Source organism: Crassostrea angulata, chromosome 10 (genome assembly GCF_025612915.1).
Source record: "Crassostrea angulata isolate pt1a10 chromosome 10, ASM2561291v2, whole genome shotgun sequence".
Lineage (NCBI taxonomy): Eukaryota > Metazoa > Mollusca > Bivalvia > Ostreida > Ostreidae > Magallana > Magallana angulata.
In genome coordinates, this window is record NC_069120.1 from 12,025,214 (window position 1) to 12,046,065 (window position 20,852).

The 20,852-nt window shown below is 35.7% G+C and overlaps 1 protein-coding gene across 1 annotated transcript; it reads left to right on the plus strand.

Annotated features, from left to right (window-relative positions):
* The first annotated feature begins 980 nt into the window (after positions 1-980).
* Positions 981-20,625, plus strand: LOC128166258 (TATA-binding protein-associated factor 172-like). Its single transcript, XM_052831304.1, has 38 exons — positions 981-1,297; positions 2,300-2,423; positions 2,710-2,824; positions 3,043-3,174; positions 3,418-3,578; positions 3,699-3,826; positions 4,485-4,602; positions 4,961-5,119; positions 5,285-5,380; positions 5,616-5,792; positions 5,890-6,030; positions 6,309-6,436; positions 6,664-7,051; positions 7,381-7,523; positions 7,923-8,097; positions 8,297-8,466; positions 8,806-8,970; positions 9,154-9,271; positions 9,467-9,620; positions 9,940-10,004; positions 10,087-10,176; positions 10,268-10,409; positions 12,444-12,541; positions 12,652-12,853; positions 13,208-13,356; positions 13,721-13,873; positions 14,065-14,202; positions 14,649-14,800; positions 15,005-15,146; positions 15,348-15,555; positions 15,832-15,962; positions 16,062-16,184; positions 16,364-16,512; positions 16,605-16,757; positions 16,861-16,938; positions 17,050-17,179; positions 17,423-17,514; positions 17,679-20,625. Exons 1-38 carry the CDS (start codon positions 1,287-1,289, stop codon positions 17,950-17,952), a joined length of 5,472 nt encoding a protein of 1,823 aa, XP_052687264.1. The 5' UTR covers positions 981-1,286; the 3' UTR covers positions 17,953-20,625.
* Positions 20,626-20,852: the final 227 nt, after the last annotated feature.

Below are 20,852 nucleotides of genomic sequence, written 5' to 3' on the forward strand. Positions count from 1 at the left end.
TTATTTATTCACTTATTTCCTGAATTATATACATTACAATAGGGTACACCTAAGACATAAATTTGATACAACACAAAATTATGGGTCTTTTAATGAAAATAATTAATAAAAAGAGCAAAAATATCACCTTAAAAATAAAAATGCATAAGTTTTGCAGGGTCAAAAATCAACAGAAGAAATGCGTTTGCCATCAAAAGGGGAGATCGCAAGGTTTGTGACGCCAGACAGTCACAATTGAATATATATTTTAAAAAAGACTTATATGAGTTAAGAATACAAGAAGGTACAATAAGATATATAATTCAACTTTTTTTGATGATGGAAAATGCGAAAGATGAATATCATGTCACATTTCATCACATTTTGCAAAAGAACTAACGGTTTTGCTACAGATCAATGCGACCAAAATATATTAAATGGGAAATAATCTTATTAGATATGAGTATTACATGTACTGTTTTTGAATGATAGATTTTTCAACTGAGTCAATTGCTTGAGTTTTGTAAAATGAAAAATACCACTTCTTTCTTAAGCTTCAATTTCGAAAAGTCACGTTTACTTTTTTAATCACTTAACTCATTTTACCCCCCCCCCCCCCCCCTTTCAAAAACGATGGTACGTACTCGCTAATATTATACAATGTGAATTAAGATTTAAGATTTCAAAATCTAACGTTTAACTTTCTTGCAAATTAAAAATACCCCCTAACTGGAATCAAATATGATTCACTGGTGAACAAAGCAGGGTTAGATCAGTCTTACGATGGCCTGTCAGTTTTCTTTTTTTATCCAAGATGAAAAACATGCGATTTTATAACGTATACTCTAATTGTGACCTTGACTCTTTCTTGGGTGCTAAAAACATTGGCGACCAAAGAAAACAGACGCCGTTTTTTAAATTCTATTTTGCTCCTATTGGTCGAAGAGCCGAATTTTCAACCAATCAAAGGTTAGTTAGATCGCTATTTTAGGTAAGCAGTGTAAAATGGCAGTCAGTATAAAAACTGAGCCCGTTGAGGGCGGCCGAGGATTAAATAAAGAACGACTTTATTGCTATTTGATATATGTTGTTCTTCTTTTAAGTAAGTCCTTACCGCCAGATTTAAGCGTCGCGCTAATTAAGAAGTTACTTTACGGTAAAAACAAAAAGTTTGCAGCATGTTTAGCTACCAAGAAGTGCCCATATAGGAACAAAGTATTGCACAGTCACACAAGGAAAAAACGGAGACGACATCTTGAGTATGAGTAACACCATGCATTGCTAAATGTGGGACTGCTGTTGAAATTATGACAACGAGGTAAGGGTCAGCGTCATCGCTTCATCATCAGAACAGATCGGCCGGTGTGCAGTCGTTTTGTTGTATTACACAGGGGGCTGTATTCATCGTGTTCGGCATATGTCATTACCTGTTGGTTGTCATCTTGACAATACGTCGCAAACACTCGTATTCGAGAAGGCTAACTGCTCTGACAACCCATGCAGCATCTTTGTTTTCACAAATATTTGTAGTTCTGAATAAACTTACATTGGTCAGTCCTTTTTTTACTCAATAATGGTATGAACACCATCACATGCAGTGGTGGTGGTTTAGGTGGTCTACAGTGATAGATTGATCATGTCATGTCTGATGCAGTAATTAGAAAGACCTCACACATGCACAAGACTAGTGATAAATTACTTAGTGTTGAATGGCCTTGTATAAAGAATGTAAAGATCGTTAGCAATTCAGGTGATGTTTGATTCGTTAATTGAGATCAAAATGGAAGAAAGTATATAAAATAAGACATTCAAAATATGATAACCATACATATCATTTACATTGTCATATGGTAGGGTATTCAACCAAAAAATTCATTTCTAAATTTTTTTTTAAAGAAAAGGTTTTAATAAGATTGCAAAAGACCAAGCATGATTGGAACTTGTGAATGACAGATCAGTAGCCGATGTGACTTAACTTGATTACCTAGATTTAACCTTTAGTTACATAAGATTGTGAAAAGAAAAAAAAATTGATTATTCTTTATTTCATTGTTTATTTCGGACAAAGGAAAGTATGTTGCAATATGGCCGTGATGATGTTCAATTATCCCATCCCCCCTTAATTAGGCCGACTGGGATATTTGAGATTGATGGATTTATTGTCTTAGACTAAAACTACAATAAATATTCAATATACCAGTATTTTAATTTGTTTTATTTCAAATTCTCTCGGGATATACGATGGAGAAATACCAGTTTTCAGAATCTTGTAGATAACAAAAACTAGCATTATTTTAATAAGATAACCTGTTGGTTTTAGACTTGACAGGCTGTTTTTACTTCTGGATACTGGATCAACCCCACTGATTCGAAAATCAGCAGCTGAACAACTTGGAGAGGTTCAGAAACTGCATCCTTATGAACTTCAGAACCTGCTTTCAAAGGTGAAAATTAGGAAGTAAATTAGTCTAATCCTTCAGATTTTTGTTTCATTTTATTCATTTATTCGCATTGTCTCTAGGAAGTGATATTGAAACAGTTTTTCATTTATATTAATATTAATGAAGAAAGAGAAAGAGAAAAACACTTTAAAATGTCAGTATTGATAAAATACATCACTGATTCTTTCAAAGATTCATCACTTTTTGTCATTAATGTTTACTGAGAAGTTCATGACTTCAGTTATAATGAAAATGTCTAACAGTTTACCCAGTTGTGATTTCTTTAAAGGTTCATGACTACTTAAAAAGTTCAAGCTGGGAGACCAGGATAGCTGCAGGACAGGCAGTGTCCGCCATTGCAAGAAATGTGCCCAAGTGGAACAAGAAAATTCCCATCAAGCAAGGTTAATGATTTAGGCACTGCATGTTGATGATCAGACAACTTGTATCATGTTGGGGGTTGTAAATATTACATATAGTGTGTAAATTTATTTAAATGAATTTAAATTTTCCCCCTCACTAATAACTACAGGAAATATTTAGATGCAATAAAAGAGGAATCAAGTTACTAGTATTTAATGCTAATGTTTTTATTTTTATTTTCAACCTTGTTTCTGTTCAGAAACCAATGGCAATGTGGTGGAAGAAAATCCCATTCAACTGTTGTTTACTCAGTTCAACATTGACAAGGTGTTGTCTCAAGGGGCATCACTCTTGGGAGCCGAAGAGAAACAGTATGAAACAGAACCGCTAAGTTAGTATCAAGCGAGATAAATGTATATATTTTATGGTTTTTCATGAGTTTTGAACTAAAGGAGGTATTAAATTTTCCCATTCTTATGAAAATGAAATATGGTATTTTTATTTTGATATTATGGAAGTATGCATAAAATACATACATTTTTACTTTATACAAAAAAAGATACATGTATTAGATACAGAATGCAGCCTCTGAAAAAATATAGGCGATAAATCTAATGATAAAGGAATGTTACAGGCATGAAAGACAAAGACCAATTGTCGTTACAACGTCAGATGCTGAACAAGAGGCTTGGACTAGACATGGCCGGGAATCTTGGGATAGGCGGGGACATTTTCTCAGATGAAGATTTGGTAGCTGGAATAAAAACAGAGAATGGAGACACATATTCTAACAAGGTAAAGATATAAATTTGTACTTTTCTTAGAATGATTCATTTCACTTCAAATAAGAACAACTTTCTCAATGGGAAACAACTCTAAACTTGAATGAATTTAATTTGTATTCGATGAATCTAGAGAAGTGTGTCTGACATCCTGAAACAACAATTGCTGGATGTGACGGGTGGGATGAGTGCCAGAGAACACAGCCGAATAAAGCGGCGAGCTAAAATCTTGGCCAAGCAGAGGTCAAAAGACTGCTACAAGTAAGATTGTCTCAAAGTAATTTTGGGCCTGATACCAGACCAATTCCAAATTTGAAAATCATCTATATTTTTCCAAAATTGTGATTTTCACTTCACTTTTTGAAATTGGTCTTGGTGCTTTTAGATTTGGAAAAATTATCATTGTTAATGCTCATATTGGGAAATTTTAAGATCATTTGTCACAATTAAGAAAATAAAACAGCATAGTTGAGCATTTTGTATTGAGATAAGGGAGATAATTGTGTTTAAGTAGAAATGAATCTGACACCCAGGTAAAATTTTTGATTAAATGCATCTTCTTTTTTGTCAATGTTTGGATTTACCTGACTTGTAATTTGGGAGTTTTTTGTTTGTTTTTTCTTCGGAAGCATCCCAAATCAGCTTCGACAGTCCTTGCAATGAAAGGAAAATAGGGTCATCCAAACAACAGTCCTACCCAGTAATTTGAAATTTCCCAATCTGAACCTTTTAGGCAACAAAATTCCTAAGACTGACTCTACGGATCATTTGTATGATTTAAAGATATTTCTGAAAAATACAGTACCGGGGTATATAACTTTTAGTGTATAGAAAAACCCAAACCCCCACTCCTTTTCTAATTTTGAACTACAAAATAAGAGTTTTTGTTTTTCTGGTAAGTCAGTGGTTTTTATTTCAGTGAGCAGATGTCCCTGGATACTGAGCCCCCCTGTAAGAAGGCCAAGTCCCAAGTCAGCGTGGATGTCGGGAGCAGTGAGAGCAAGCTGGTCATGGAGGCCTCCGTGGACATCGAGGAGGTGTGTAATTCCTCTGTATACACACTATTGTTAGTTCCCTTTAATATTTTTCAAGAAAACTGTTGTCATTTTTTTAATATGACGTCAAGATCTAACTTGGTGTGGATGGTTTGGTGCAAGTGCTGCATTTTACAGGGTTTGACAGATCAACCAAATTCCTATTCAACTCAAAACCTGATCTTTATTATGATATAAAACACTGTTTTCCCTGCTGAATACTCAAAACTTGTAATGAGAGGTTTTTTACTAAAAGATTCTATTATTCCTATATACAATGAAGTATGAGCTAGAGTTTTTCAGTGACTTTATCTTGTTTAATGGTTGAGTCCTATAAACAAATATTATATGTATTTTGCAGGATGAGGAGTGGTATTTTGAGTCCTTCTGTGAGTTGCTGATGAACGACCTTTTCAACAGTAGCTGGGAGACACGACATGGTGCTGCAACTGGGCTCAGGGAGGTCATCCGTATCCATGGCGACTCGGCTGGCTTATCCATAGATATTCCACTGGATCAGGTAAAATATTTTCCTGTCACTAACAATGGCTAAAATATAAATATACTTGGCTTGAAAGGAGATGACTATTTACACTTGATATCTTTGCATGCATGACTTTGTTTGATTGTTTGGTAGGATAAAGATATTCTAATTACCTGTATAACATGTTACTCTGTGTTTCAGTTGCACACCATTAACCAGGTGTGGTTGACAGACCTTGCCCTCAGACTGCTGTGTGTCCTGTCCCTTGACAGGTTTGGGGACTATGTCTCTGATGAAGTAAGTTACAGCCTTTATTATTGAACAGTTAGGATAAAGCTATTCCATATTGTATTTGCAACATTTAGATATTTAATTTTTTTTGTATTTGATCTGGGATATCAAGATATACAGTTACAATTTCAAAACGTTGGGATGACAAAATAAGGGCCCTACTCATGAGGTGCCATATAGTGTTATCAACCAGTCTGTCAGGTATCACTTGTCTGGAATATATTTTCTTTCCCTTGATTAGGTGGTTGCTCCAGTGAGGGAGACCAGTGCCCAGACACTGGGGATGGTGATCAAACACCTGGATAGGTGTGGTGTGGAGGGCATGGTCAATGTCTTACTCCAGCTTCTGGCCCAACAGCAGTGGGAGGTTAGGCATGGGGGCCTGCTGGGCTTCAAGTACTTACTGGCTGTCAGACAGGTAAGATATGAGTATTACAAATTGAAACAAAAAGTAAAAAAGTCAAAGTTGTAATTGCATGGAATATTTTACATGTAGTATGGTTCTTTCTTTAAAGGACATGACAGACCGGATCCTGCCTGCAGTATTACCGTCTCTGTTCCGAGGTCTACAAGATGTGGATGATGATGTCAGAGCTGTTGCCGCGGCAGCATTGGTTCCTGTGGCTCACGACCTCGTTAGACTTCTTCCTCAACAGGTAGAAACAAGGAACACATCTTTTTTTTCCATGATAAAATACTGTAAACGTATTATATTTGGCGTGTATGATATTAGGTGGAAATTAGTTTTTGAACAAGTTGGATTTGAATTAGCGTATTCCTGAATTTGACTATTCTTATACATATATGTATGGCATTTAACGATGTACTTGATTTAGCGGAAGTCGCATTCCTCCAAAAGCGCTAAATAGCCTAATGTAGTACATGTACATCTACAGTAGATCTTTTTTCTATGATGGCCCTTTCTGTTTGACAGGTGCCCTTAATCCTGACTTGTTTGTGGGACACACTGCTGGATCTTGATGACCTCACTGCCTCTACTAACAGTATTATGACACTTTTGTCTACCATCCTAACAAACCCACAGGCCTCAATCAGAGACTGGTAAGAATAAGAAGAGCTTTATTGTGATATAATTAATCAATAATTTTATAGCTATTGACACTGTGTTCAAACCATTTCATAGAAATACCACTAAATTTCTATTGTCATTGTATTTAAGTTGTCCAGTTTTGTTTTTTTTTAATCTGAGAAAATGCTTTTAATTTTTTTGTTATCAAAATACATGTATTATAAAATTTCTTTTCTAACATTGATTTTACACATGGCAGGTTGTCTCGCCCCCTTCCTGAGCTAGTTCCAAGGTTGTGGCCATTTCTTCGACACTCCATAGCCTCAGTCAGACATTCAGCCTTACAAACCTTCCATACTTTGCTGACTTTACCAGAAGACCAACAATCAGTTCAGCCCTGGCTGCCATTCATCTTACAAGACGCACTTAGGCACATATTTCAAAGGAGTCTGCTGGAAGAAAAACCCAATATAACCAAGATACTTGAGAAAGTGTGGAACCAGTTGTTGCTGAAAGCACCATTAGAATACCTGGTGGGGAATTCCCTGCCCTGGCTCGGGGTCTGGCTCTGTCTTTGTATGCAACCTTCAAAGCTTCCATTTGATTCCTCCTACCTTATTGAGGCAAAGCACAGAGGAAGAGTACATGTGAGTAAATGTTATTTTAAGGGGGATGTGCGGCCATCATGTACATTTGAGGATCAACATGTAAACATTTCTTGAACTGGCTTGTTTTTGCCCCAAACTGTCAAAAACTGTTGTCAAAAGATAAAAAAAGCAATAAATATGAGGTTTTACATGTATTGTACTGGTATGTAAATTACGCTTACCCCGGTACTAGAACAGAACAAGATGGCTGCACATCCCCCATTGAAATAAGACATGAATGGTGTTTGTTTACAATATTTCCTTATTTAGTGGTTATTAGGCAGATGTTTTAAGCATACTGTTGTATTCATGGTTGCTTTCTTTTACAGTCTGATTCTGAACAAGGGAAGAGCAGACATAGCATTGGTACTGCACAGAAGTCCATGGACTACATAGCAGGAACAGAGACCCTGAATGCTAGTGTGGTGGACAGGGATATGGCTGTAATGAGAACACGCATAATGGCCACCAGGTGATTGATTTGGTGTTTATGTACTGATAAATAGGACTCAAACAACAGTTGGAATGAGGGATATATGAAATATTTAGATTTAAAAAAAAAAAAAATTCCAGTAATTCTTTCAATAACATGTTGACATTATAGAGGAACATTTTGGATATAGATCACATAAAATCTTTATGGTTTTATTGTTTAAAAATTGTTACCCGGTAATTATTTTGTATGCATGTAGTTATAACTGGAAAAATCACAATTTAGTCATGAAAGCATTTGAAAATGATATTTATGCCTTTGTTTTAATATAATAGTGGACCTTCATACATTAATAAAAAAAAATAGGACTTTGTAGGTATAAGTAATATGCATTCTTTTATGCAACCTTTATCACATTATGATATTTCTGACTTGTAGGTTTCTTGGGTTGCTGTGTAGCTACATCATAAGAGAAATTCCCAACTTTCCACCTGAAGCAGAGAAACCAGTGATCTCCCTTTCCAAGCTCTTCCTGTTCCACTTAAATAGCAAGTCGGCTGTCCAGAGATTTGTGATAGCTCAAGTGGTCTACAACCTGGCACTGTCCAACAAGGTACATCAATATGTAGATGTATTCATGTACAATTTCCACTTAAATTACATGTACCATTTAATAGTCATTGATGGTTGCTAGAGAACTGCTGGAAATGTATAGAATTGTTTTAATTTTTAGGGCATATGTATCTTTGTTTAGTTTCAAATTTAAAAATAGGTGAAAAGATTTATAAGTGGATTATGCATATATGTTTCAGGAGACCAAACTCCCTGATGAAGCTGTTGCCAAGCTGCTGGAGTGTTTGAATGATGCCATCTATTTTGATGAAGTGGCTATCTCATTCACACACATGCAGTCTGACTGTCGAGATTTCATGGCAGGACTCAAACAGAATGGAGTAGATATAGACTCTGTGATTCCACCAGGGTAAGTTAACAAATTGTTTATGGTTTGTTTGATTGGATTTACTGGTATATACCGGTACATAACATTAATGCAGTATGGTTGTAAAAGATGTACATAAAGTTTTTACTTGGTGTGTTGAAGTTATGAAAATAATAGCAGTTACATTTAAATTAAAAGCTGAAGAAAATTCCTTTAATTTTAATCTTAATATTTATGATGTACAATGTAATTTATACCCTTTATGTCTTCATGCATATTCTTGAAATACAGTATACTAGTACATGTATATACAAATACCCTGGATGAGATCTGTGGAGATGAAGTGACCATACATATACCTCTTTTTTCTTTACATTTCAGAGGCATCATAACCTTAGATCAGGCCAGTTCTCTCACCACAACAATATTTGACCAAGCTAAAACCACGCTCAAACCTAAATCTCAGCAGGTGTTCGAGGACAGGAGGAGACAACTCAAGGTCATAGTGGACACGACCATTCAGGAGCTCCAGACCCTTACAATCAGGTATACCCCCCACCCACCCACCCTCCTCTGAAATATACATTGTACATTTATTATGTTTGTTTGATATAAAATGAAAATGCCTTATTGGAATAAAATATTGTTCACTTTGCTATTCATACAGCACAGATACATGTATGTGATGTGAGATTTGCTCCAGTTTAAATCTGATATATAAACTTTCAGGGTTCAGTGTAGTTTAGCCAAGGCAGCAGTAGAACTGGATGCATTGCCAGAGAAACTGAATCCTGTCATTCGCCCATTGATGGACTGCATCAAAAAGGAGCAAAATAAAGAGATTCAGGTGTGTCTCCATTCAAAATATGATGAATTTGAATACTTAATATGTAATAGTAAATGATGCTTATGTTTCATAACAGGCTTAACATATGCATGTAAATCATTTTCAATCTCTTGCAGAAATCGAATATTTTTTTAATACAATAGTTTCATTAAACTTTTTTGTAACTAGATGTAGCTAATAATGTTTCATTTTCAGCAAGAGGCAGCTGACTGCTTATGTAGATTACTTAAGAAATGTCTGGACAAAAACCCTAACCCTAATTCCAAGGTCCTGAAGAACCTGTGCACCTTTCTGTGTGTGGACCCCACCTTTACCCCCAGGGTTGCTTCACCCATCCCCAGCCACACAGGTAACACCTGGCCCTCAGGCCTTAAAGCTAAGGTGAGCTCACTTTTGATCTCATTCTTACTTTCCCACTACATATTCCTTTGGTAAAAGTAGGACTGAGATCAAAAGTGAGCTCATCCAAGTTTTATTGTCATTGTGCCTGATATTCTATTGCAATACTGTATTGAAAATGTAGATGTATATATACATAAAAGTACCGTTTGAACATACAGACATTTGTAATTCAAAGACTTTGCATATTTTTTGTCATAAGTATTTCAAATGTACAAATGTTTTTGCATGTATTATACATGAAGTTGAATATTGTGCATTTGTTGTAGCTGATGAAAGTGAAGTCAAATGTGATTCTAAGTTTGGCATCATAACCCTAACAAAGCAGCAAAAGGTAGATATCTCATGTAGATAAAATCTAAAGATTTGTAAGTAAAATAAAAACAGGAATACATGTACTGTATTTATCACCGCAGACTCCTGATGTTGGAAAGAAGTGGCTGAAGCGGGCAGCCAGTGTAAAAAACGAAGAATCATCTTCTGATCAAAACCAGGATAATGGCGAGGTGAGATTTTTTTCTTGATGCTTGCTCAGTCGGCAATTTTTCTTAATTGTGTTATAAGTCTATCTGAGTTAACCTATGTTTTCTATCCCAGACACAAGAGCAGCATCAGATCCAGAGGAGAGGGGCGTCGCTGGCACTGACCACCATCGCACGAGTGTTTGGAGATGACCTCCCCACCAGCCTGCCCACTCTGTGGGAGAACGTGGTGGAACCCCTGCAGGGCCTGGGGAAAGGTAGATAACTGTCTAAAAACTATCTGTAAAGTGACGTAGTGCATGTAGCGTTACAGTTCTGATCAGACCCAACCTAACACCAGAGTAAACCCTAACTAAACCCTGAGTTTGCTTTTGGGGCCTACTTAGGGTTTACTCTGGGATTACTTTCTGAAAATTTGGGTCCACTCGGGGTTTATTTTGGGTTTAAAAAAAAATGTACTTGGAAATTGCTTTTGAGGTCAGCTGTATGCACTGAAGTGTGAAGCTGAACTATCTTTTATCTTACCATCCTACTGGCTGTCTTTCCTGCCCTTTGTACAGTGGAGCCTCACTTATCCGGACACTTTTGTCCCCAGGCCAAATCGTCCGGATAGGTGACGCGTCCAGATATCTGAATTGTGATATTTAGCTTTAATATTTATGGAAACATAACTCATAAATTAATAATACAATTAAATTTGATAGCCATAAGCACTACAAAAAAAGTTTAGTTTTTCTTTTAAATTAACAAAACAAAATATTGTTAAAAACATTATTTAAGGTATGTTTTTTCCACAGGAAACCAAGCACTACATTCTACAAGGCAACACATGTACATGTACATGTACATAACAATCACTGTATTAAACCGATAATTTTATTACATTCGCATAACAAAGCGAAGAGAAGAAAGTCGGTGTTCCACTTTACGCTGACAAATCTTTTTCTTCAAGCTAGCGGTGATCGCAAATCTCGCTCTCTTGGCCGGTGGTGTTGACATGTTTGAAGCTGCTCAACATTTGATGTTTGAAAATGGGTGAAAATCTGTATATATTCCCTTATTGATAATTGTCCAAGCTATTTTTTCATTGACAGAACTTACCCTAGCTAATTTTACGTATCCATCTTTCTATAGAGTTAATTGCACCCAAGCGATATTTACAAGTAGCGTGAACACTCATCCACGCCATGTTTGGCATAAATTATTATTACACTGTTAATTGAACACACGCTATAAAATTAATGTCGATACCCTAAACATCCCAAGCGGTCTTAATAACTATCGTAAACAGAACTCAAATTATCAAATATTTCATTTCAATTACGTTTTAAAATGAATAGGCGTACGAACGATCTAATCACACTACGATTAATAGAATTTTAATTCAATCAATAGATGACTTTTTTAAACACAAATTAAACAATTTTCATGACATTTTAATCCAACAATAACAGTTCATAAGTAAAATGGCGACAATTAAACATGTCGCATCCATGGTTATCGTAATATCCTCGGGCGAGTACATAGCGTGACACAGGTGACCCCGATTACCGGACGAAGGCATTGTTTAAAACCAACAACCAGTGTCAGATGTTTTTACACCAATTTGCACTTGCGCATAAAAAACTTTTGTGCCCCGAACACTTAAATGTGACCGTCCGGTTAAATGAGGTAAAATTTAAAGGAAAACTGTATTATGTGGTAAAATTTGACCGTCCGGATCCGGAAAGCGGAATTCCGGATAAACGAGACAAATTATTGTGTAAAAATTCCGTTCCCAATAAAAATCGACCGGAAAGTGAAGCGTCCGGATATCTGGCGTCCGGATATCTGAGGCTCCACTGTATATTCCGAATACACAGTTAGTGTCTGCTTTCAGGGGTATACTTCTGTCTGGGTTTACTCTCTTTGTCCACTCTGGGTTTACTCTGGGTCCACTCTTGTAAACCTGGAGTAAAACCAGAGTAAACCCAGAAAGTAAACCTGTTGGGGTTTACTCTCCGTTAGGTTGGGTCTGATCGGTACTGCAGGTCAACCAATTCTGCTGATTTTTTCTGCATTCTTGCATTGATCTCTGAGATCTTTGTAAAAGAGTCATATCACTAAACTTATTGTGGTATGATTGTTTTTGTGGGAAAATGTAGACACTATCTGGCCTGTGAATTAGAGGATTGACCCATTCAGTTTCCTTTCTCTTCATTCTCTCATTAATCTTCTTAACATGTACAAGTATTAGTGTCAGATCACTCTAGGTTTGTGTGGTATTTAGGAATGTGTTGTCTGTTTGACAGAAAATATGCTGACAGAGGAGAAAGCCCAGGAACTGGTCAACTCTCTGCAGGTGCTGGAGACACTATGTACAGTGATGACTCCAAACCTACAGTTACAGGTGTGTGCACAGCTTTAATTAAAATTGAAGATTTGTACCTACACTCGTTTATACATGTAGCAGCACATTTCTCATTAATTTTACATATTTATTTCTCCTTGTGTTGACAGTTGAAAGAAAGGTTACCATTACTGCTGGATTGTCTGCACAGTCACTTCACTGCGGTCCGTCACATGGCAGCCAGGTGTTTTGGAATGCTCTGTCAGGTCATGACTCTTGACCTTATGACCTTTATCATTGAAAAAATAGTTCCACTCATGGATATTGCTGATAATGTCATATACAGGCAGGGAGCAACAGAAGCTTTGGCTTGTATCCTTTCCATCTTCAGTAAAAAAAGAAAGATCATATGACTGGTTTAATGTACAATGGATTAATATACACTATATACATTTAAACTTTAAAATCTCCAAACAACACCATAAGGAGTACAATAAATTTATAAAGGAGTTGGACATTTTTTATGTAGGATGTACATGTACACGTACAGTGTATATTACCCTTTATGTCTTTAATTCTTAAATTCTGAAAAAAATTCCCAGTTTGAGATAATGAAGTTTGACAACAGCAATTTCTCCCTCAAATATTTTCATTTAATGTATATTTTTTAAAAGAAGAGTTGATTTGCCTGGGTTTTTTTGCGATTGACCTTGACCTGGGTAACAGGTGTGATAGATGGTCTTGGACTGGATCTGATCCCGTACATTGTGCTGCTGGTGGTGCAGGTCCTTCGTCGTATGAGTGACCAGAACGAGGCGGTCAGATTAATGGCCACCGCTTGCTTCGCCTCACTCATCCGCTTGATGCCACTAGAGGTTGGTATAAGCTATAGTTTGTTGCCTAATTTTTGTGATTTAGTGGGTGAACCTCACCAACGAATTAACAACTGCAGCAACTTATTAAATTAAGTATTGGTAGATCATTAATCAATAAAGTATCAGAACCTCACCAACGAATTAACAACTGCAGCAACTTATTAAATTAAGTATTGGTAGATCATTAATCGATAAAGTATCACAATGTGATGTACCCTTGAACCTATGGAAAATTAGCAATCTATGAAAATTGACCTTTATGAAATTTAATGATACCATGGTATTTATGGATTTTTTGTTTAGGAGAAATGGGTTTCTTTTATTTCACAAGAACATGTATCAAAAAGCATTCTCTTGATTTCAGGCTGGAATAACAGATCCTCCAGAAATGAGTCCTGCCCTCATTGCAGAGAAAGAGAAGCAAAGGAAATTCCTGGAGCAACTGATGGATGGATCCAAACTTGAGGGCTATAACATTGTGGTGCCTGTCAAAGCAGAATTAAGGAAGTACCAGCAGGTAAGATGAAGTGATAATACAAAGTAGATTTGTATTTGTATGTAGGAGTAATGTATTGTATGTAGAAAACATATTTATTTGTTGGTTTCTTTGTGAAATTTATGTTTTGAATTATGATATTTATTTTGTACATGATCATAGATATAACAATTCAGAAAAAATCTAAATTTCCTTCACATTACACATTACAGGATGGTGTGAACTGGCTGGCTTTCCTGAACAAGTACAATCTACACGGCATTCTCTGTGACGACATGGGACTGGGTAAAACCCTGCAGTCCATCTGTATAATGGCCTCTGACCACAAACTCAGAGATCAAAAATACCAGGTATCTACAGTTATTATCAAATTCTTGTATTTATTACAGTGAAAGATTAAAGTATGTCATTAACATATACAAAACATATTGTAATAAATTCAATGCACATAAATGTATTATTTAATTTATGAAGAGCTGTTTTATACCCACTGGGTTATTAACCATTACTTGGAAGAAGTTTAAGATACGAGCTCTTGAAATTTTGGGAATTAAAATATACAACAGTTGATGTGATAGTGAACACTCACCATTATTTTGGTTTTCCAAAATGTTTGATTTTAAAGATACTGAGTGTTAATTAAACTATTTATTTCCCTCATGAAAGTACATGTTTACATTGAAAAAGAGAAATCAAGTGGTTTTACCATGTTTGTACCAAAGATAATTATCATGTTCTTTGACTTTCTTTTCTAATGTGAAAAGGTAGATACATTTGCTTTTGATCTGTGTCACAGGAGACTCAGTCCATGGAGTTTGCCCCCATGCCCTCCATTGTGATCTGTCCCCCCACTCTGATTGGACACTGGGTGTATGAGGTCAACAAGTTTGTTGACGAGGCTCACCTTAATCCCCTCATGTACGCCGGTCCCCCCGGAGAACGAGCCAGGTAATACATGTCTATTTCATTAGTTTGTTATGCTTACAGAATAAAATAATACTAAAGATCTGTAGATAAAGGATTTTACAGAAGAGAGAGTTACAGTTTAAAGGCACACAACTTCATCTAACATGTACCTTGCAGGGCAGCACTTAAAAGGAATTCTGTTTATGAAATGGGAGTATATCAGCTATGATGTTTGCTTTATTTTAGAATTCAGAAGAAGGTGAAGAAGCACAATTTGATTGTAGCATCGTATGACGTGGTGAGGAATGACATTGACTTCTTCAGTACCATCAGCTGGAACTACTGTATTCTGGACGAAGGGCACATCATTAAGAATGGCAAGACCAAAGTAAGTTTGCAAACCATTCTTTCACACTTTCTCTACACAAAGCTACTTTCGCCTTAACTTAGTAACTACTCAAAAATAAATTAATTTATATCTTGAGTTAATAATGACTCCAAAATATATTCTGTATTTTAAGCATTTTATTCTTTTACACATAATTTGAGTTGTAAACCTGAATAGACAGTGTATCTTTTGTGATTTCAGCTCTCTAAAGCAGTGAAACAGTTGGTCTGCAACCATCGTTTAATCCTGTCAGGGACCCCCATCCAGAACAACGTCCTAGATCTGTGGTCTCTCTTTGACTTTCTGATGCCAGGATTCCTGGGAACAGAGAAACAGTTCCAAGCCAGATATGGTAAACCCATTCTACAGAGCAGGGATGCTAAAAGTACTTCCAAGGAGCAGGAAGCAGGTATGTAATTCAACCCTATATTAATAGCTCCTGCACTATTCAGCTTCATAGTTTCATGATAGATTTCCTTTACAGTAGAGTTGGATGGAATGTGTACATGCTGTTTAGAGATTAGAAAAATTATTACAACTTCAGAGTTTTACTGCATTTGCATGAAGTTTGGTTTTGTATAAGAAATTTTAAATGATATTGTATTGCATGCATTTGTCAATGTCAAATAATCTTCGTTGAGGAACATGTAGTGCACATTTAAACTGCAAACATTTTCCACTGCAGGTGCTTTGGCGATGGAATCTCTTCACAGACAGGTTCTTCCGTTCATCCTCCGTCGTCTGAAGGAAGACGTCTTGCAGGATCTTCCACCCAAGATCATTCAAGATTACTACTGTGAACTTAGTCCTCTACAGGTAATGTTGAACTTGTGCTTTAAAACTTGTGCTTTGTAACTTGGTCATTTATCTTATTATACTGGATGATGTGAGGATTTAATTGTACTTCTTTTCCAGACACAATTGTATGAGGACTTTGCCAAATCCCGAGCGAAGCAGGGTGTGGAGGATTCTGTCACGTTACTGGAGAGTACGGATAACAAGGAGAGGAAGAGTGCTGGTGCTACTCATGTCTTCCAGGTGTGGGGCGCAATCTTGCTGCTTGCACTGATCATAAAAAAACAACAACCTGTATTCTTATTCTCACATCTAATACTCTGACTTTTCAAAAGGGCCATACAGTATAATATTTTGATATCTATTGAAAATGTGCATTGAATAGTTCTTGAGTGATTTATATTTTCCTTTGATTTTGCCAGGCATTGCAGTATTTGAGGAAGCTGTGCAATCACCCTGCCCTTGTTTTGACTACTAGTCATCCTAAGTATGAGGAAGTTACGAAGCAGCTCAAGACCAGTAACTCCTCCTTACGAGACTGTCAACACGCACCCAAACTGAACGCCTTAAAGTAAGAGCATTGAGTCAACAAGAACCCAGTAAGTTCATCTCAACTCTTAGTTCTCTATCATGAACAATGAGCATGAAATTTTTTCACTTCAGACAACTGCTGTTGGACTGTGGAATTGGTGTTGCCATGCCGACAGGCTCTGGGTCAGGGTTTGCAGCGGATCAGCCCGTTGTTAATCAGCATCGTGTCCTGTTGTTCTGTCAGCTGAAAAGTATGCTCAACATTGTAGAAGAGGACCTGCTGAAGTAAGTTTGTACTATTTCGTAAGTTAACTGCAGATTAAAAAACATACTCAACACACAGTTAAAATGATCTTGGTTTCTTTAATTTTAATAATGTATTTTACAGGTCACAAATGCCTTCCGTGACCTACTTACGACTAGATGGCAGTATTCCAGCAGGATCCAGACAACAGATTGTAAACAGGTAAAATCTTAACTTCCTGTAATTTCATCTCTTATCCTTCCTAATAAATCAACATAATTAACAATTCCTGACAGGGTATTATATGAAACTTTCTTTTTTATATTTCTTCAGGTTCAACAACGACCCCTCCATTGACATTCTGTTGTTGACCACACATGTGGGAGGGCTAGGTTTGAACTTGACCGGGGCCGACACGGTTATATTTGTGGAACATGACTGGAATCCAATGAAGGATCTACAGGTATAGAACAAACACATTCATATACAGCCCTGCTCTAAGTTAACATTACATAAAGAGCATTTTCCCACACAACACTGCCCTAAATTATAATTTTAACAAAGTGGAAATGTTTATAGACTCTGCTATCTCAGCTATTACTTTAACATTGTAAATTTCAGGTGTTCAAAGAAAACCAGACAATAGAGTGATGGTAATAGAAAATCTATCTTGCATTAGTGTCACTTTTAATGTTTTTATTTTTAGGCAATGGATCGGGCTCATAGAATTGGACAAAAGAAAGTGGTCAATGTTTACAGGTTGATTACAAGAGGGACACTGGAGGAAAAAATCATGGGGTCAGTATTTCCCTTCAAAGTACACAACACAAGAATAACATATCGACATATAGCTTTTAAGTATTAAACAAGACGATAAAAGAATGTTTTTTATGAACTTGTTAACATGACATACCAGCAGTGCTTGTGTACATTATTACCAATTAACTCTTGTTTTACCACAGGCTTCAAAAGTTTAAGATGACAATTGCCAACACTATCATCAGCCAAGACAATGCTAGTCTCAAAACAATGGGAACAGACCAACTGCTAGATTTGTTTTCATTGGACGATAAGGCTAAAGGTCAAGAGATAGTGTCCTCTGGTGGCAGCAGTAGTGATCAAAACAAACGGGAGAGCATCAAGTCCATTCTGGAAAATCTAGGAGATTTATGGGACGAGAAGGAATATGAGTCTGAGTATAACTTGGATAATTTCATAAAGTCGCTGAAACGATAAAGCGATGGACAAAATCCCGTGTGCCAAGTCTTGGTTTATGCAATCTTATTCGAGTACACAATGATGCTGTTCAATGCAGATTGTTCTTGATTGAGTTTAAGAGTTTGTAAGCTTGGGAATGAAGAAAAGTAACAGTTAAGTGTGATAGGATAGATTAGAAATGTTAATGGGATACCATTCTTTAATCAGTTTATCAAAATTTTAGGAAAAGGTTTATTTGATATAAAAAAAAATGTCTTAGTAATGTTAAATACACATTTCAGCAATTTAAGGTTATCAACTCCTATGTTATCAAGTCTCATGACTGCTGAATACTTGTACTTGGATGATATGTATTATATAATGGGTTAATGTTCTTGTGTAAGGAAAGTTAGCAATATAAAGTAGGTCTTAAGGGGAATGGACGTGAAAAACAATATCATTAGTGTGAAACTGTCATCTTTATGTTTTATCATAGACAAAGTTTCAAATGGAAAGTAATAAATATACATACCAGTAGTAATTGTTGGAGAACTTCAGCCAATCTCATTCTCTCAATGTAAATGTAACCAAATCTGGCCTTGGGTTATGGCAATGCTGTCATATAACATATAACTGTCTCAAAATGAGTCAAGTTTACAATGTATTATGGATGTAATGGAAACATGAGCATGTATATTAACAAAATAATCACTATAGTTGGACATTTATGAAAGTCAGAGAAAATCAGTGATCATGATTTGGAATAGTACATTTCTCAGAATTACCAAATCAAATTGTAATGAATTATGATTTACTATGACTGTATGCCGACACAATAATTTCTTTCATATTACCGATAGTGAAATTTTACTGTTAAGTGTATGAATGCAAAAATATATCAACCTTTTTAAAGATTCGATATTATGACTCATAATTGTATTATCATTTTCACTGGATAGATTAGAATCATCTGTTACAAATTCCCATTTTTTTCATTGATGGTCATTGAAATCCTGTGTAGAGGTAGAACAGTGTGTAATAATATATATTTATTATTATAACAATAACTTGATCCAAAGGGTCAGATCATGTCAAGTTGCAAGGCATGGATCATCATATCAAACGAGCCACATCAAGTTTGATGATCCGCGCCTGGTAACGAGACGTGATCCAGATCTTTGGATTAAGTTACTGTTACAATGATAAATTTATTATAAAATACCCTTGTCCATTTAAAAGTTTTTATTACAAAAACTATCTTTTTAAAATCAATTGTATGACATTTAATAATACAACAGAGCTTTTTTAGATGAACTCTTTTAAAATGCGCTAAAACATGTGGTATGTCATCAGTTTCTGAGAGAGGTGATACGCAATCAGAAACCCACAGTGGGGTGATCTGGAAAATCGGATCACACTCTGTAAAATTGACAGTATCAAGAAGGGAAATTTGATGGGTACTAGTATATAAAAAACTTAATTATAGGTTTAGATAGACATGATATAGGCTTTCTGTCAAAGATGATAGGGAATCCTGTTTTGGATTGAGTACTACATGTAGTAAGTGAGCAGGATTTCAGGTTGTTCTTTTGACTAGATAGTGCTTAAACTAAAATTTATTTTAAGAAGCAAACGAAAAAGCTCTGTACTTAATTTCTTCAAAGTAAAACCAGTGGAGTCTATCTAGTACTCTTTTTGTGCTCCAACTAGTCGTATCAAATCTGAATAAATTAACAAGCCAAGTAACTGCTTATCGATGAAATTGTAAAGCATTTGAATTGATGTTGTTTATATGAAGATCTATCATTACTATGGTCAATTTTCGACAATGTACTGTTGCTTAAGTGAATCTTAAAATTAAGATTTTAAAAGTATTGTAACAGCTTGTGGACAAATATTTAATCAGAATGATAAAATTAAGAAGGTATTGGACACCTCGATGTTGTGATGTACTTCCTATGGAAAAATTGAAATCAAGTATAATTTTTTAATCAATGTTTTCTTTCCCAGTGAAGTGGGTTAGAGTGCTACTACGAATGTTTAAGATATGAGTTCGAATCCCACTGAGGCTTTTATGGTATTTACTTTTCGAAAAATTTGTAAAACATATTTTTTCTCCAAATATTGTAAAAACTGAAAATTCTAAACAGATGTATGAATAATGTTTTTTTTATCCACATTAATATTGACAGGTGTCCAATACCACCTTAAGCCTTTTATAAATGATCAATGTTGAGACTGACTATTTATGTCTCAGGATAACAGAATTAGGGATCAGTTGTATTTCTGTAGTACTTAACAGTGTATTTGTCATTTTCAAAACATTTTTCCTTGTTGGCTGTACTTGTAAACTTTTAAAAAACATACTATATAATTTTGATACATTCAATATGACTGTCATATATAATTGTACGAATTTTGCCTGTTGGTTTGCAATAACTTCAGTAGAAGTGCTAAGTTTTGTTTTACACTGTGATCATATTGACTTGCATGTATTGTTTGTGTATATTCAGAAGTTATATTTTTGATATGATTACATTTGAACCTTAGTTACTCAGTTCATTGGACCTGATATTATACTTATGTTAAGTATCATGGCAGGAAGGCGAATGCTTGCTGAGAATAACATTGCTACCACTCATATTGATAGGTTTTGTAAATGAGATTATGTACTTCATAGATCAAATTGTTTTGAATGAATTTGTTACTGTTCGAACGTGTTGTTATTTTTTCGATTGTTATTTCAATGGCTCGACTGTAGAAACTGAAATTTGCATGACCTTTCCTGGTATTGGCTTGTCACATTGCGTTGACTAGACCATCCATCTTGGCGCTGGAGGGCGCAGATGCAGGTTCTTTTAAAGGTTTTGAGGAGTCTTTTGACTGGCTTCATGCAGAAGAACTTAATTTGTAAGGGAATGCAAAATGTTTAAAGTTTG

Coding starts and splice junctions, on each gene's coding strand:
- LOC128166258 (XM_052831304.1), top strand. Junction 6,031..6,308: donor TTAGACTTCTTCCTCAACAG/GTAGAAACAAGG, acceptor TCTGTTTGACAG/GTGCCCTTAATCCTGACTTG. Junction 12,854..13,207: donor AGCAACAGAAGCTTTGGCTT/GTATCCTTTCCA, acceptor CCTGGGTAACAG/GTGTGATAGATGGTCTTGGA.